Consider the following 17,663-nt stretch of genomic DNA (forward strand, 5'->3'; position numbering starts at 1 on the left):
CTAAGGACGTTGGTTCATTTCGTTTAAATGAGAAAAGAAAGACTTCCCGTACTCGTATGTGCTGATCATTACGGCACAAGCAGGAGCGACTTTAAACAGCCGTGGAATGATACCTGCCCGAAAGAGAAAGGAAAGTGTTCGTTACCGCTTGTTTCCAGACTGAAGCACCACAGTCCCATTTAGCGGCTGTAATGTGCTGATACCGCAGTGTGTCGTGTAGAACTGGGATTCTACCTGCCCACCTTCCTCAAAATACTGCAATTACTGGCTGCGGGTATCACCATGGTAACCACCTGGTGCCCTCACCTATGGCGCCCTGCCTCAGGTCCCTGGTGTCCCTGCCCCTCGCTCCCTCCACGGAGGTGGAGCACCTTGACCTGCTCCAGCAGAGAAAAGGTGGCCCTGGGGGTGCACTGTGCCCTCCCCAAAGGGGCAGCACCAACTTGCTGCCCGTGTGGGACAGGCAGAGATCTCTCAGGTGGGACAACAGGGGTCCAGGTCAGCACTGAATCCTGAAACGGATGAAGCTGGGGAGGAAAGGGCTGAAGTACCATGCTGGGCTGTACCCTCCGCTGCAGGTGTGTGCCTCAGCCCTTCAAGCCAGCGGTTAAGTAAAAAGCCTGACCCCCTGCCACTACCTCCCAAGACCTACAGCACCTGCGCGACAACGGAGGGGTACAGGTCACACGGGCGAACGGTAGAACTCAGGCGTCAAATGTCTCCCATCACGACCAAGTGTGAACTCCTCAGTGGAGTTCAGAAAGGGATTGGGTCTGCCTGGAGGTAGGAAAACGAGGCTGAATCCACTTGTCTGCACACACGCATCTACTTCCTCTTGAAACACGCATACATCTGCGTGGAGCCAGGGCAGCTGATGCGTTACCTAAGGGACACATTTTCCATAGGAACAGTAATAGCAGGAAATCAAGCATTATACCCCCAAGTCGTCTCACCTACATGTGGGTGACTGAACTGAGATTGCAGCTGATCAAGGGAAGATCTCTACGCTCCATTACTCATGTGTCAAGACCTAAATGTAGGTATCCTGATCTGTGAGCTAAATTCCACCCTAAATGTCTAAAAATGTTGATACTTTGTGGTGCCTTGCGTTCTGCTGGCATCAGTGCCCTGAAGTAGGCAAATCCTGTTACGCAGCTACATCTTCCCTGTATGGCAAGTATAGGAACTTAATGTCTTTCAGCAAACCCAAGTCTCGCAACTCTTCAGCCAAGCGTGTAGCCATTCCCACAGGGAAACCCAAAGAACCAAGGCAGTGCTGTCAATACTGGTAAGGATCCTGGGTTTGGAATGTCTTGCAGTTGTTCATTTGGCCAGAAGCGTGCCCAGCAGGTCGAGGGAGGGGATTCTCCCCCTCTACTCTGCTCTCATGAGCCCCCACCTGGAGTGCTGCGTCTAGCTCTGGGGCACTCAACATCAGAAGGATATAGACCGGTTGGAGTGAGTCTAGAGAAGGCCACAAAGATGCTCAGAGGGCTAGAGCACCTCTGCTATGGGGACAGACTGAGAGAGTTGGGAGGGAGTTCAGCCTGGAGAAGAGAGGGCTCCGTGGAGCCCTTACAGCAGCTTCCAGTGCCTGAAGGGGCTACAAGGAAGCTGGGAGGGGACTTCTTAACAAGGGTCTGTAGTGACAGGACAAGGGGTAACGGGTTTAAATTGAAAGTGGGGAGGGTTAGATTAGATATCAGGAACAAGGTCTTCACGGAGAGCGTGGTGAGGCACTGGCACGGGTTGCCCAGAGAAGCTGGGGATGCCCCAACCCTGGAAGTGTTCAAGGCCAGGCTGGATGAGGCTTGGAGCAACCTGGTCTAGTGGAAGGTGTCCCTGCCTATGGCAGGGGGGTTGGAACTAGATGGTCTTTAAGGTCCTTTCCAACCCAAACCATTCTATGATTCTCTGATTTAAGCATAAACTACTATGGGCTTTTATCTCAAAGCCATTTCAATCTCAGTATCTTGTCATTTCCCCCTTAGGCTGCCAGAGGTACACGTGATAACATGTGCCTTATGAAGGACTCCGTGCATGGCAACAACAGCCACCCCGCAGAGCAGGACAGCAGTGACCTCGCCCACCGGGTAGACCTCCTGAAGACAGAGAGACCCAGGAGTCCCTTCCCCTACAGCCGGGGAAGAGGTCATGGGGGAACGGAACTACAAGCATGGGGAGGTAGGAAGGCTTAGGGCAGCTGGGAGATGAGCATCCTGAGGTGGACACATGGGAAGCCAAGACGACTCTGTGACTGTGAGCACTTCATATACATTTAAGGTTGAATTTCCAATCTCCAGTTGCCATACACAGGGACTGGGATATTCAAAAGCAAAACACTTTAAAAACAGTTCAGTTCAGAAATGATACTGTTTTAGTCTGGCAATACTTGGGCTAGTAAATTATTGACAGAACTACCTGAGTGTACATATTCAACAAAGGCAAATCGCACCTCCAGGCAAAGATTTGCTTCTGTTCAATGAAAGAAAGTAGTTCTTCGCAAAAGGATGCGAACCAGTTTCTAGAATTCTTGAGGACATGTAATCAGCTTGAACATTCACACTCTGAATATCCATCTGGACTGTCAGGTGAAGCTGGAAACGAGAGAACTCCCATTTTTGGGAAACCCAATCTTTTCTTCCTGTTTTGTTTGACAGAGCATGCCAAGTAGAAACCTCTGCCAGAAATCCAGCAGGATACATGATAGCTGCTGCCAAATATCTACAGATCTGTGAAAAAAAAATTCCGTATCATTCTCCAAGAGAATATTCTGGGATCTGGCTAAATCCACCATGAATTACTGAAAGGACTAGTGATTATCTCATAAGGTAGTCAGTTCTTTCTGGCAACTGCAGAAGTGGAAAATCCCTGAAAGATCTTAAGAATTAAAAGAAATCCTCAGCTTCGGGATGAGGTAACAGTGAGGGCCTTTTGCTCCAATGCTGGGATATCAGTTTTCTTGTCTCATGTCACACTTGCCAGTGCACAAAGCCCCTGTTCCAGCCAGGACAGTTTGATTATGCAGTGGAGAAGACATTCACAAGCCTCACGAGATCTCAGAAGTCTCTGTGATCACTCCTTGATGCCATCAAGTCCTCTTACAACTGAGCCATAACAATGAAAATAAGGAGGAAACATTTCCTGCTGGACCTCTGGCCAGCTTCGTTGCTAGAGGTTTTGAGTTAGTAGCAAGAAGTAGGTCATACGATTAGGTAGGGCTCACTGCTTTCAGAGAGCTGCCAGGATTTGAAAAAGACACAGAAGGTATTCCTGGGGGTTTCTTTGCTGTTGTATAAATATGCGGAGTTTAAATAGTCAAGATATCTTATAATGGTCAGGGATACATCTCTGCTGGTCAGCAGTAGAAGCAACTATTGCGTGTAGTTCAGGGCTAAAAAGTGATCTCTGCCAAAACTATCAAAAAGACTAAAAGACAATCTTTAAGACAGTCCATGCAAGAAAAAAAGTAAAATACATCAAGGAATTACACAGATAAATGGGGTCTGAACAGTGACATTCTGCCCTGCTGGATGCCTCAGCGGAACCAAACCCACACCAGCTACATTCTACGCTATGTCCGGATGTGCTGAACGCTGGACACAGCTGGGCAGCAGTAGTCCCTCGACAGGCTCAGTGATGTGTACACAACAGATAATGTATAAGTACAATTTAAAAACTCTTGACTCATTCAGAACTCATTAAATCATCAAAATTGCATTTCTCCATCTGTTTAAACATAAATATTTACCAAATATTTTAAATCATGTTTCTCATTTAATAGAAAACGTAAAGGGTAAGATTACTGGGGAATAGCTGTTGCATGACCTTGAATGTCCCAAATATTACACAGTATTCAACATAATTAGTCCCATCTAGCAAACAAACAAATACTAATATAATTGCTGTATCTTCCAGTCCTCTCTAAATTAAACTGCACTGAAGTCCAACTTAAAATCATAGGATAGGTCATAGGATAGATGAGATCTGTATCCTGAGGCCAGTATTCTTCCAGACAGTAAGACTATTTTACTGTGTTAATTCTACTTCAAAATATCTACTCCATACTCAAGACTTCTTGGGTTTTCAGTAACGCACCTTCTTCAAAGACTAAGACGGGAGACAGGAAAATACTGCTGAAGCTTAAACTCTGTTACTGAGACAGAAAGAATCAAAAGAAGTAGAATACAGACACTAGTATGAGACGAAGAACAAAAATTAGGATGGCTATTCCTAAATATAGGTGGTGCAGTAAGTACTGATGGTTTGGAAATTTTTAGTACTGGACCAAAAACCAGCTCAGTCTACAAACACCTCCATACTGTACCTTCCAAACCTACAATCCATTAAATTTCCTTTGTACCAATTCTTTCTGAAAAAAAATCCAAGAGCTACAGTTTAAGAAATCAACAAATTATTTAAATTGGACAAAAAAATATTTCCTGAACTGAACCTTTTCCCACCATTTTTAATTGCCAATACAGCCGTATCTGCCAAGCCCCATCCCTCTATTTTTTAAATAAATCATGTCCATCTTGCACAGCTGTAACTTAGTAACTTGTGAAGAGATCAACAAAATTCTCTCTGTATCTATGCACGTCTGTCGCTCTACACATGCAAACTATTGCATAACGGACAGCGTTCCCAGAGATGGAAATATTACAGAACCCATGCATGTTAACATCTATGATCACTTGTTGCTGATTCAAAAACTTTTTCTCTAGTCTGAGTTTTTTGCGAAAAACATCAAAAGATTTACCAGCAAATAATCCAGTAATCCCATTTTTAGCGACAATTTTCCTCATAACTGCCCAGGTTGAAGAACCGTCCCTCTGTGGAACTCAATACAGCACAAGAAAACAGCGAATTAAGCAATACATACAGTGCCACAAAGGAATATTTTTAGAAATCAGAGACAGTCACAGACGTAATTATTAGGTTTAATTCATTTTACGTTAATTTTATCCATAATATTTATACAGGATTTTCATACAGTATGCAAATTCATACAACACTCAAGTTAGAACAGCATGACATGACCTGGAGTAAGACATATGAAGAGAGACCACATACCTTACTAGAGTAACTGATACAGTTGAAACAAGTCAACTATCTTTCAAACGAGCCAGTCCCTCTCCATGTCACTTTGTACGTGCAGCTAAAAGATCATCACTATTCAGATTTTTAACCAAGAACTTGCCTTTATGGTAAACTGAACCTAAAGGTACGTTTTGAGACTTGTTATCGTAAGAATGAATCGAATAATTAAGCTAGGATACTACATCTTACGTCGAAGTTTACAAACATCAAATCCCCCCTAAATTTATAACTAAGTTTGGGAACATATAGGTCTAGGAGATGTGGATCACTGTCCCTTGTAGAGCTACATCACATGCCACAAGCAGCCTAACTGCAACAGCGTCAAGAAGGAACCTGCATTGCAGACATGTGCAACTGTTCTAAATGGAGGAAGTTCTTGGTGTTATTTTGCTCCGCACATGCTGATTTCATTGATTGTAACATGAAAGCGGCTAAGAAATGTTTTTCTAGATGCAAGTTAAAAGTTTCATAGAATACATTCAGCAAAAAAAAACCAAAACATTTTTGCAGCCACAGAGAGACAATATGCAGCTGCGTAGTCAGTGTCCAACTCGAACAGCAACTCAATTTAGAAAGAATAAAACTAATACAAATTATATTTACAATTTCATTATGGTTATCTATATATTAATCTACTTAATATCAGCCTAATAAATGTATGGTAACTACCTGTGATTCAAAGTGCTGTTAGCAATGAAACATTTTTGCAGCCACAGAGAGACAATATGCAGCTGCGTAGTCAGTGTCCAACTCGAACAGCAACTCAATTTAGAAAGAATAAAACTAATACAAATTATATTTACAATTTCATTATGGTTATCTATATATTAATCTACTTAATATCAGCCTAATAAATGTATGGTAACTACCTGTGATTCAAAGTGCTGTTAGCAATGAATTCTTATACTAATCAGCACAAGGGAAGAATTGAAACACTAGAACTATTTAAATACTTCATCTTTGTCTGTTCTGCAGTGAAACATAAATACGTTTTTTCAAGTAGTATACCAGAAAAAAATAATTTACCAGAGAGGATGAAACCTCATGGCAAAAAGCAAGCACTAAGTTCTTATCTTTCTGTACTAGGGCCTTCAGATTAGTTTCTCAGCCTTTTTACTGGTCTGTAATCTTAAAGCCATGATCTAACATTTATTTGAGTTAATGAAAATTCCCTCACTGGTCCAGGTCCCAAGCAACAGAAAAGTAAGTTTTTATATACAACTTGAACTGTATAAAACACAGTGGTGCTCACCTGAACACAGAACAAAAAGGAAATGTCCTTCCTCTTTCATCCTTTAAAGCTGTTAGGATATCCACTAATATGCCCTTAAAAAAACTTCTTTGAAATCACACAAAAAGAAGGTAAGCAAAGTGCTTTTTCTCTCTAGCATAACATTTAACAGAAGACTATCGTTACGAAGGAGCAAGTGGTAGTGAATGTTCAACCATTTCATCATGTTATTTTTATCAACTCAAAAGTGTTTTTCAATAGATTGCTGTTCAACTCAATATTTTATAAGAAATTAAATTTTTGCCTATTTAAATATAACTTACTTAAAGGCATAAAAAATGAGCAATTTGTTTGCCTAAACGTAATAGCTCCAGATATTTTTGTTTATATTTTACACCATCTAATTAACCCAAATGATACTGAACTCACACCATTTCTCCCCTCCAGGCCATTAATGAACTATTCTATTTATCCTAGGAGATAAAAAGTATCCTACAAGAGGTTACAAACTGGAGAAGAAAAAAGTCCTTAATGATAGAATTTTTAGATAAACTTTAGAGAAGAGACAAACATTTAAAATTCTTACCAAAAGTCTATATACTCAAACACTACATTTTATTTTTCAAAACATTATGGGTTTTTCTTCTCCTTACCAGCAACTTACTTTTTAAGGTCTCACTCTCCCAAAGCTCAGTCTGCCTATGTGTTTTCACTACATCAAATGGCAGAGTTACAACAGCTGCAATCTACCAGGAAAAGAAATCAGTTTTAATGTTAGAACAAAACCAATTAAAACTTAATTAATGTTTTTAAATTAAATTATTTTTTTAATTGAAGTGCTCACAAAACCAGATTTGATATTCCAGCTGCCTGATATTATTAAAAGTCCTGTATTTCAGAGCCCTGTAATTTATTCAGCTATACCTCATCAGCTTGAACGCCGGTCTGCGTGTGTTTAAACAGATGCACCCCACAACATACACCCTTTCTGAGAATCATGTAAAATCATACCTCTTTTAAATAGTTTATTAGTGATAGTAATAAAGAGTAGGACCAGAAACAAAAATATATACTTACAGAGCCAGATGCTGCTCCTGAAGTAAAAGCAATAAAAAACGTTGGTTCACGTGCACCAACTTCCTTGCACATCATCCTCTTGAAACGTTCATAATTATACCAGTACATTGCTGTAGTTATAAAAAAGTAAACTTGCATCACAACACATCTGTATGTCAAATACAGAAATTCTTCTATCAAGTAGAGATTTAAGCATTCTACTGTGGCACCAGGAGCAGAAAGAAAAAAAGAGATGAAAGCTAAATAAAGTCACTCCTACCTTAATACAATCTAACCCAAGCACTACAGAACTCACATAACAGATTTTTTTAAATTCAACTTAACATAAATCAAACTGTAGGCTTTTAATTAGTTGCTATGTTTTCAGGCATATTTCACACATTTCTTACATCTCACAAATTCTATAGTAACATGCTGCATACAAAATGAAAGGTTGCTCAGGACTGCCTCATGTTCTTCTGGGGGACAGAGCGCAAAATTTAATTCTGAGAGAACCAAGGAATAAGATTTTGCTCTCTGGAACTACTAAGTGGGGAATTGCTCTGTGAGGACTGTCAAAGGCAAGCCTGACAAACATCTTTTAGGAATAACATCTGTTTCTGGTTTTGTCTCCTGAACTAAACTGAACTTTTTCTACATTTTAACTAAAACTCTTCAAACCATGTGCTACCGGGCTGAGTTACAGAGTGACTCCTTGTGGCAGCTGGTCAAATAAATGCTGCAAATGATGGTTGCATATCCTGAAAAAATCACTGCGCCTCACTCAGACCTCGGTTCCAGAGGTTGTGCCAGCACAGAAATGTCGAGGGCTTTTCCTGCCCTGGAGACGACCAGCACATATGCCTGACCTCCAGCATTTTGCAAAACTAAATGGAGGCAGTATCTCAGAAGGCATTCTCAGGATTTGAGGAAAACCTACTATTAAAATGTTTCAAAACCTTAATTTAATATAAATTATCTAAACCCAAACCTTCTCCTAAGCACCTGCAGGACTCCCTTCCCTGTATACCTTTTATGTTTATATTCTCTGCAACACTGCTTAAAGAATGACTCAAGTGTTACTGTTAACCCAATGCTTATGCTTGTAAACATTTAGTTTATAAATAATAATAACTATAAGAATAAAACATTAAGTTCTATTCAGTCCAGCTAGCCTCCAAAGGCACGTGCTTGCAGCTTATCATTCACACCTGGACTAGTAACGGTGAGATTCTAATCGTGCAGAGCTGCCTGACTGCTTCCACATAGGACCTTCTTTCTCAATACAAATTGTTACACTGATTTTAATTCCTCTAGAAAAAGCTAACTTGAGCTAACTGCAGCAAAGACGCAGCCTGTGCTGTACAAATATCAGAAAAGATGGTGCTATTGGGGCATCACTCAAACAGAAGACCAAAGACTGAAGGTATTAAGGGAGCATATCTTCATTGCATAGAGTATTTTTAAGGAAAAAATAGTCAGAAAACATATTTGGAATGGTATTAGGCTGCATTAAACACTCTGAGATTTATTTTTATTTTTTAAATACATTTTCCTTTACTCGTGCATCTAACTGCTTGCTCACTTCTGGCTCTGTAAGGCAGCAGATGCCTGTTCACCCGTGCCTCTACCTTTCCAGCACCCCACGATGTACAGGGCACAGCAAGTACAGGATGCCCAGGAAGTACAGGGCACAGCAAGTGCCTGCAGGATGTGAAGGAAATGCCAGAGCACTGTGGAGACTGAGAATGAGGGTGGTTTTGAACCAATGGAGGGACAGCAGGCAGGACACAAGAATCTGAAAAGGCTGAAAAGCACACACAGATCACCTTAGTGCCCTCTTCCTTGTGGACTCCCTCACAGTCCTCTGATCCTCCCACTCTGTTAAAAGCAGCAGAGGGAAGGAAGATCTCCTGGCATATTGCAACCGACAAAAATCAGTAAGAGAACAGGAGTTTCTACTTGAAGTCAGACTAGAAACTGGATGAAGAATTGCAGAATCCCCTTACAAAGCTTAGCAGAACAGCCTAAGAGAAAGATGCATTTGGCAGAGAAGAAAACCAAGTAAGTTGAAAGATAAATATTGAATAGGAAGCACTTTGGGCAAAAAGTTCACATGAATTCTCACAGTTATCTTCAGCCTTATAGAAGGCACGTTTCCATAGGCTCAGAATCCTTCCCTGTCACAGAGGGCTAAATTGAGTCCCATCAACAGGATCCCTAAGCAAGAAATACAATCTTTTAACACCTAGCAGTAGCAAAGTGAAAGAAAACTGAGTATTGTTCATTGTGAAAATAAAACGGCTGAAATAACTTAGTTCTGTGTTAACTCACTTAACTGCTGAGTGCATTTTTAACCAAATATTCTAATCACCTCCACATACCATGCATTGGTTTGGTTCACAGCCAATTGAAAAATTACTCCAGGTGCACATCTAAATGTGCTCAAATCCCGTAGCAGTCCAGACCAAAGACTGGTTCAATAAACTGTTTGGAACCACAAACTAAATTAAATGTCAGATTATCTTCAGTACTAATTAGGAGAACAAAGACAAAGAAACCTTGAAGTTTTTGACCTGCTGTCTCCAAAACTAGGTTTGAAGCATTTTTCTGTGCCAGCACAAGGTTTTCAAAGGTCTTTTTCCTGGTACTATCCAAAGGACAATTGATGCCTGATGATCTGACAAAAACGGGCCTCCAAGAGATGGGGGCATTCATCACTGGCATTTACAAGTGCTTTAGCAGTCTCCTCTCTAGCTCATGGCATAGCAGAGCTCTATCAAAAAGGCATAATGCATTATCTTCTGTCCCAGTTATCTTAAGGAACAGCCCTACGACTAGTTATGCTCTGTATCAGATTTTTTCTTCTCGACGTCCAGCTTTGAATCTTTGCTAGTGAGAGGTGCCCTCAGCTCCATGGTTTTGGGAGCAGTTATACCAACTAATTGATTTGGACAACACAAACACCCGAAGACACTACTGTGTCACTCTCTCTCTGAACTTATTTTCAAAATGAAGCATCTGAACACTTAGATGCAGCATGTTTCTCTATAAGGAAATAGCCACTACACCTAACACAAAGAAAATTTCCTACTGAAAGTCTTCAGAAACAGTCATTGCATCAGCTAAACATGGGAAGAAACAGTCTAAGAATAGAGAAAGGGAATGTAACAATGAATCCCAGATGGTATCCATAAACAAAGTGGGGGGAAAAAATCAGGTCCTCGAAGAATTTCTAAACAAAAACACCCAAAAGAGAACAAGTAAATCTCAGTCATTCTTAAAGCAAAGCTACCCATTAAAATTACCTAACAACACAGAAGAAGTCTAGGAGTGTTATGCATAAACAGATCTTCTGACATAACACAAATGCACGGAAAAGAAACCCTACCTGAGAAAGGTACATCTCTCAGGACAGTAGAACTCCAGCCCCTCCACAGGGACAACCACCCATCTGCTGCCACTTTACTGCTGATGCACGTGTACAGCTGCTTGTAGGACAACTTGCGGTACTGCATTCTAGTCCTGATCAGCTCCAGGGGGCTCACTACGGTAACTGAACCAACTGCAAATCAGAAAAATATGGGCTTTTTTCCAAATCAACATTTACTAGTCATATTTCCTGAAGATTTAAGTCGGGTCTCACCTTGATTTATGTATCTGATTCATTTAAACCCTCTCATTTTCCTTAAAATAATTCCCAAAATAAGTTTCCTTTCCAGATAAGAATACCATATCCATTCACAGTACCTAAACTTTCTGGGCACACAAGCTTCCTACTGTTTTTCAATACTGGTATGTTATAGTCCACATAACATACTAAGAATCCTCATTTTCAGATTTATTACATAAATAGGCTGAAAGTTTCAAGCACTTATAAAGATTAATTTTTTACTAATTGCTATTTTTAAATGTTACTTGAAGAAAGTGATCTTGGGGTTTGTTTTTTTTTGTTAAGGACAAGAACAATGGTTGGAGATTAAGATTTCTTGATTTCTAAGCATCTTTGCTATTCTTAACTTAAACTATGAAGACTATTTAGCAGGCAATCTGTATCTGATAAAGTAACTCTCTCACATCTGGTGAAAAGATCAGTGAGTCACCACTTGCTAACAAGCTCCCATCACACATGTCATAGGCTTTAACGATTTTGGTAGATCCAAGAACATTTCTCCTCTTGCTGGGATAAGGTTTCTTTGATGTGTGACTTTAAAATCTGGAGCAGCCTAATAAGAGCAATTTGCCACATCACCACAGAAAAATGTACACTAGTCTTCCAGTCACCCTCATAGCTGTCACAAGTACAATATGGAACTACATCCTCAGAGTCTTGGCAGAAAGTCCAAAAATAGATGACCTGAGCTACTTCTACAAAAAGAGATGAAGAAAAGGATAAACAAAAGTGAGAACATATGAAAAGAAATTCGGTCCCCTTTACATCATATAGCAGTAAAACCTGTACGAGTCAAATTTTCATTTTCCTTGTAATTACCTATGTAGCTTCCATTATAGAAAATAATTATGTTTATTATTAGATTCACGACAGAACAGTCTTAAATTAAACAGTCCTTGGTAGAAGTCTAGAAATATAAAATTTTGAACAAATTACAAACATAGGGAAAGCATAACAGCAAAAATAAATCACATTATTCCAGGCTAGAGGGTTATGTTGCCCAAGAAATCCTGAGTAATTACAGTATTCCTGCCTATGCCCAGCTCCACGTAATATTATCCCTCATTTAAAGCCACAGCAAATTTACTTTAAAAACAGAACAACAAAACAAAACCAAGAAAACAGCATATAGACATTTCATTTCCGTTTTCTATTTAAACAGATGACAACTTACATCTGCTTAAGGAACCTGCAAGAACTGGAATGTGCTCATTGTCCTTTCCTAGTCTAGATTTCAGAGCTTCACTCAGCTGGTCATAGCAGGTAAAATAGATTACTGTGGTAGGGAGTGCCATTATTCTAAAATGTAAGAGAGGGAATCTAAATCAATACAAGGAAAGCAGGAGCATAAAGCCAACCATATTGTATGGATATTTTGATTAAATAAGGAAAGTTAAATCTCCAGCTGTGTGTTATGGAAAAAGAAAAAGCAGTAATCCCGTGCTTTGATCACTGCCTCTGGTTCAGAGTTTCAAATCCACAATTTTCCCAGTTTTCCATTTCATTAGGAAAAACTGTAAAGAACAAGATGGTGGATTATCTCAGTCAAAATTTACTTCATATCAGCTTCAGCACCATTTTGATAAAGGAATGGAGTTGAAAGATCTGAATATGAAGCAACCAAGCAAAACATTACAGAAGTAGCGACTAACCTGACATTTTTATTCATTTAATAATCAGAGAGTATTTTCTCTACCTTAATCAACACTTACAATTCTCATTACTCAAAAAACAATGTGGGATGAGTAAATATAAGCTTATATAACTGATTATAACATTACCTGTAACTTCAGAATTGACTAAATTTTTTAAATCACTTAGAAATAAACATACTAATTTGTCTAAATAATGGAGTGATTTTTTTTAATGATAATTCATAACATGTTACTAGAACAAAAAAAAAAAGTTAACTTACAGTGTTGGGGGAAGTCCACTCCACAGTGATTTAATTCCCTCTGTCTGAATAATTTTCACAAATGCATCCTAAAAATACAACCAGGCAAAGAGCAATTATCACCTACAAATTTTTGTACTCAGTAATATATTTTATCTGTCAGAACACAAAATTAATGCATTAAAAAGCATGTTTCTAAAATGGCTCACGATTGTAAGATCCCAATTTTCTAACTGTTTACGCTGGCTATCATATTTAATCACACAAATAGTTTCACTGAGCAGAAGAGAAATAGTTGTGTGATTGAAGTTAAGAATTTCCTGCCTTCCCTAGAATACCAATGCAGTAAGTTTTTATCAGTAACTGACAGCCCTTTGAATAAGTTATTTTCAGAACTAACACAGCACAGCAGCACCTTGTGTAATTTCCCCAAAATAAGCCACTAAAATATTTTTTTAATGCATAACAAGAGTTCTAGGCATGAAATAGCAAATTAACTCTCAATGATTCTTCAATACTTGCTTTCTCTGACAACAATGTCACAAGGGATGTGCAATGTATATATTGGAAGCTTACAATTAATATCACAGCTGCCCCATATATTCCCAGACCACGGACAGCAGAGGAACACTAAACCTTGAACATCATTCAACTGAAATCACCATCAGAAAGACAAACTCCCTGATATTAGGATACCTAATTTTTTAAACATTTGGGGGAAGAGGGTGGTATTTGATGGATTATGCCACTTAAAAATGTTTTCAGTGTACAGTTCTATATAAATGTAAAATGTTCTTACCAACGTCCCTTTGAAATGCCCAGGTTTTTTATACCATGCTTTGCTGTCCCCATTCTCACAAACACATATATGATCCATAAGGCCATTGGAGTATACAAAACACTTTCCTAATAAAACAGTGTGTAAGAACATAGTTAATGCTTATAAAACTATTCTCATTCAGCAGCAATTTCAAATTGGATATTATGGCAAGAGAGATTTATATCTGGTTAGACACAGAAGGGCAAAATAGTCTTGGAAAGTTGATGATGACAAATCAGGTAAAAGGAAAGAGAGACCAAATGTACTCCTCAGAGTGCCAGACTAAAGGAAACTGCCTTCCTAGGCTCCAGAAGACGTGTTTAGGTTATACCACCATCTGCTGAAGGCTGAAAACAGTGCAAGACCTGAATGTCACTACTGTATGTAACTATGAGAACATCTTTCAGACTTAGATCTTTTATCAAGTAGCCTCAGCATCCACATTACAAGTGGTGGTGCTATATCTTAAGTGAGACTATTTATACTAGATCATCCTCTCTACTTGCTTTTAATTTCTTCTACATCATGTACTTTGAACCTGTTTGATAAAATATACCTATTTAAAAAACATACTTTGAGCTTCAGATTTTCAAATTTCTGAGTTTACTAAATAAAATAGGACAGAAGGCAAAAGCATTTTTCCCGACTTACAGAAGTGTGACTGCAAATATTCATGTCCACATAAAACACGGCACACTAGACATCAAATCTTTCCCTTTTAAATCACAGTTATTAATTACTACTAAATAGTAGGAATCAGCGGCCTATCTCTGAGTACTCAATGTCTTCATCTATATAAAACCCAAGTGGCAAGTGACTTCAGTAAGATTTACTAGTCTGTTTCAAAAGTCTATGGATTCTGGAGAAGGTGACCTTTGATATAGCATCCAGATCACATAAGCCCTTTGAAGAAATATTTAGTTATTTATTAATAGGTTGGGTGTTTTAAACTCAGCTCAGTTGTACCTTCTACCACAATGAAAATACTAAGACAGACAGGAAAAAAACTCTTTAAAATGCTATGTATTTCTGGGATCTTTTAGCACCGTGTCTGTTCACTGATACATTCTTCCTTTAGCAATTTCAGTATATATTTATGTGTTGATTCCCCACACACACACTTAAGCTGAAGAAACAAACATAACTATTGTGAAACGAACGATAACATTCTGTAGCTCAGCACTATGATAACCATCAGCTAAATACAACAGCAAAAAAGCAAACTGTGTCCTCCATCACTCATTTATTTACCTTTGGAGAATGGATTGCTTTGGGCTTGCAGTCGAGTTTTGATAACATCAAGAGGAGTTACGGAAATGAAACAGAGGTCATTTAGAAACACCCTACATGCTCTGAAAATGCAAAAGTGTACAGATGTCTTACCATGAACTTCTACAACCTTATACCGACTTACTATACTGACTGAGGGCTTGGTTCAGTTGCCTTCATACAAGCAGCTAGTGAGTCTCTAAAGTATCCAAAATACCTACACAGTTGACAGGAATAACACAGGGCCTACAACCTTACTAAGAGGCTGCTAGGGGCTAAGTCAAATAGTCTCGAACTTGTCTCACTGAACACAGTCCTGTGCACAGGCACTGAGTCATGCCTTAACTCTCTATTGACACCTCTCTTGACTAACAGGAGGTTGAATTCTTGGCTCACATTTCCCTAATCTAAATGTAGGATGTAAATGTGCAGCTCAATTCAGTTGCTCAAAATCTGGCATCTAGTAGCATTTTAGCCACTCACACTCACATGTGTGAGTGGCTCCTTTCCTCTTCCAAAAGAAGCTGGTTTCCTATACCTCTTGAGGTTGCAAATACCAACACCTTATACTGTGCTAGAATCTTAGGTACACACACTTGGAATCCATCTCAGGAGTTCTACAGACCTGATGTACCCCTGCTTGCCACTTTACCTATCATCACAGGACACATCATATAAACACAGACTTGAAAGACTATGAATTTGAAATTTTCCTGCTAAGATCCTATTTTGTAAAAATTTTTAAATTTTGTGGGGGAAAAATAATTCATTAGAAAACTGCACATTTCCCTGCAGTGTTAAAAGTCAAAACCAAAGGCTAGCTTAAGCCAAAAAATAACTGAAATACAAAGTATAAGCTGAATATGAGGAAGAAGATGAATTCCACAGACCATCCAGAAGCTTAAAAGCCTAAGAAAAAGCTATCCTTAAAAGCAAGGTTTAGGGCCATCTGCTCCTGCCAATAAAAGGTTTTGACAGTGCCTTCATCACAGACATCACAGCAGAATAAATGAATGTTACTACTAAGTGTAACATGAAGGGGACATCTCATGGGGGTCAGCCTTACATGATTTGTGTCGACTATAAAGTAGACTTTTATTTAAAATCCGTTTTTAAGCAGCAGGAAGTGTGGAAATTAATTTTTATTATTAATATTGTTTCTTGCAGAAAGTAATGAATTATTACACCAGGAAGAAAAAAAGATACAGAAATTAAAAGTTAATTACTTCCAGAAGTAGTTAAAGATTATCAGGAATGGGAAAGATTTCAATTAAGTACATTTGTTAAAATACAAAAAGTTATGAGAAAACTAGGCAAAAACATCCTTGTTAAATGTATTTGTGAAAATTTATATATGCAGATATCATGTTGAGTCAAACTGAAGAGTAATAACTTTGCAAGGATTCTCTCTGCAAACTTGGTAGTTTGCCTTACCGAACAATGATGTAATTATAGCTCCACAACAAGAGGCTATTGCTTGCTGAATAATGGTTGTTTTATCTAAGTTGCTGTCACTCATGCCAGCCATGGCTTTATTCCTGTAGAAGAAAAACCTGTTAAGGAACAGAAAAACATATTGCAAGATCATGTTCAAAACTTACAGACAAATCAAAGTAAAAAACACTTTAAATTTTCATTAATACATTATGTATAAGCAGCAATAATGTATTTTCTACTTGTATACAAATGTCTCTAATTTTTTGAAATTAGAGTAATTGCACCATGTTTTATAAGTGATCTAAGTTTTCTAAATGAGACTAAATCTTCCAAATCCTTCTTACATTAATTACAATGTTTTATTTTTTGTAAACTGCATTAAATATTTAACACGTATTACCTCTTGCTGCAACAAAGGGTTTAGGAGCATGTAAATAATCTGTACAAAGATAAATTCCCAGCCTGCGGCCTATAAATGGTAGCACAGCTGAATAATTCATCTAGCCTTCCTCTTGCTTCCCGTCACTCCTGTGAGAAAATCCAGAGAGGTCTCGTGGTTGATCCAACAGCCACAGCCTACTAGTGATGACTATATACCCTGGCAGGCTCCTCGTGCAATGAACTCACTAGTATTCATGAACTCACTAGTATTCATGCTACCGTTAAATATTAATTCTTTGAATAATGTCTGCCGTATGTCTGCACAGGCAAAGTTACAATACCTTAGGAATGCACTCACAGGATCTACAAGTATGGAGCTTATATATTCCCAGTATCTGTCACTAGTCAGGACAGAAGCGAAAAAAGTCAAGACATAAAATGCTAAAATAAAGCCATGTCTTTCAAAATGCGTATCACGCCTAAGTGCAGTCGCGACTTCATTCGTTTGCACCGATCTCAGCTTTTCATTTGATCTACGGGAACATGATGGGGTTTGCAGTTTTTGCTATAAAAACAGCAAATATGTATTTGGTTTCAAATATAATACTAGAAAGATCAAGCTGCAGAAACAAGATTCACCTCCCAGATGCTGTCAACATGATTTCGGGACAGTTGTCTTTTTTTAATGTATTTTTTAACTTGCAACAAACCCCCTTTGCAGAATCTCATGCGATGCAGCAACCGGGCCGTGACCGCCGGAGGCAGCGCCTTCTGCCCAGCCAGGCCCAGTCCCAGCCTCCGG

At 38.9% G+C, this 17,663-nt stretch overlaps 1 protein-coding gene across 1 annotated transcript; it reads right to left on the reverse strand.

The window, feature by feature from the left end:
- On the reverse strand, positions 1–16,571 carry SLC25A40 (solute carrier family 25, member 40). The gene is made up of 10 exons (XM_010160416.1): positions 16,480–16,571; positions 15,026–15,087; positions 13,754–13,860; positions 12,976–13,043; positions 12,235–12,359; positions 10,779–10,952; positions 7,409–7,518; positions 6,996–7,077; positions 4,760–4,840; positions 1–113 (listed from the first exon to the last, which is right to left on the reverse strand). The coding sequence occupies exons 1-10, from the start codon at positions 16,569–16,571 to the stop codon at positions 1–3; spliced, it is 1,014 nt and encodes a 337-aa protein (XP_010158718.1).
- Between the last annotated feature and the right edge of the window lie 1,092 nt (positions 16,572–17,663).

Source organism: Eurypyga helias, unplaced genomic scaffold (genome assembly GCF_000690775.1).
Source record: "Eurypyga helias isolate BGI_N326 unplaced genomic scaffold, ASM69077v1 scaffold32601, whole genome shotgun sequence".
In the NCBI taxonomy this organism is placed as follows: Eukaryota; Metazoa; Chordata; class Aves; order Eurypygiformes; family Eurypygidae; genus Eurypyga; species Eurypyga helias.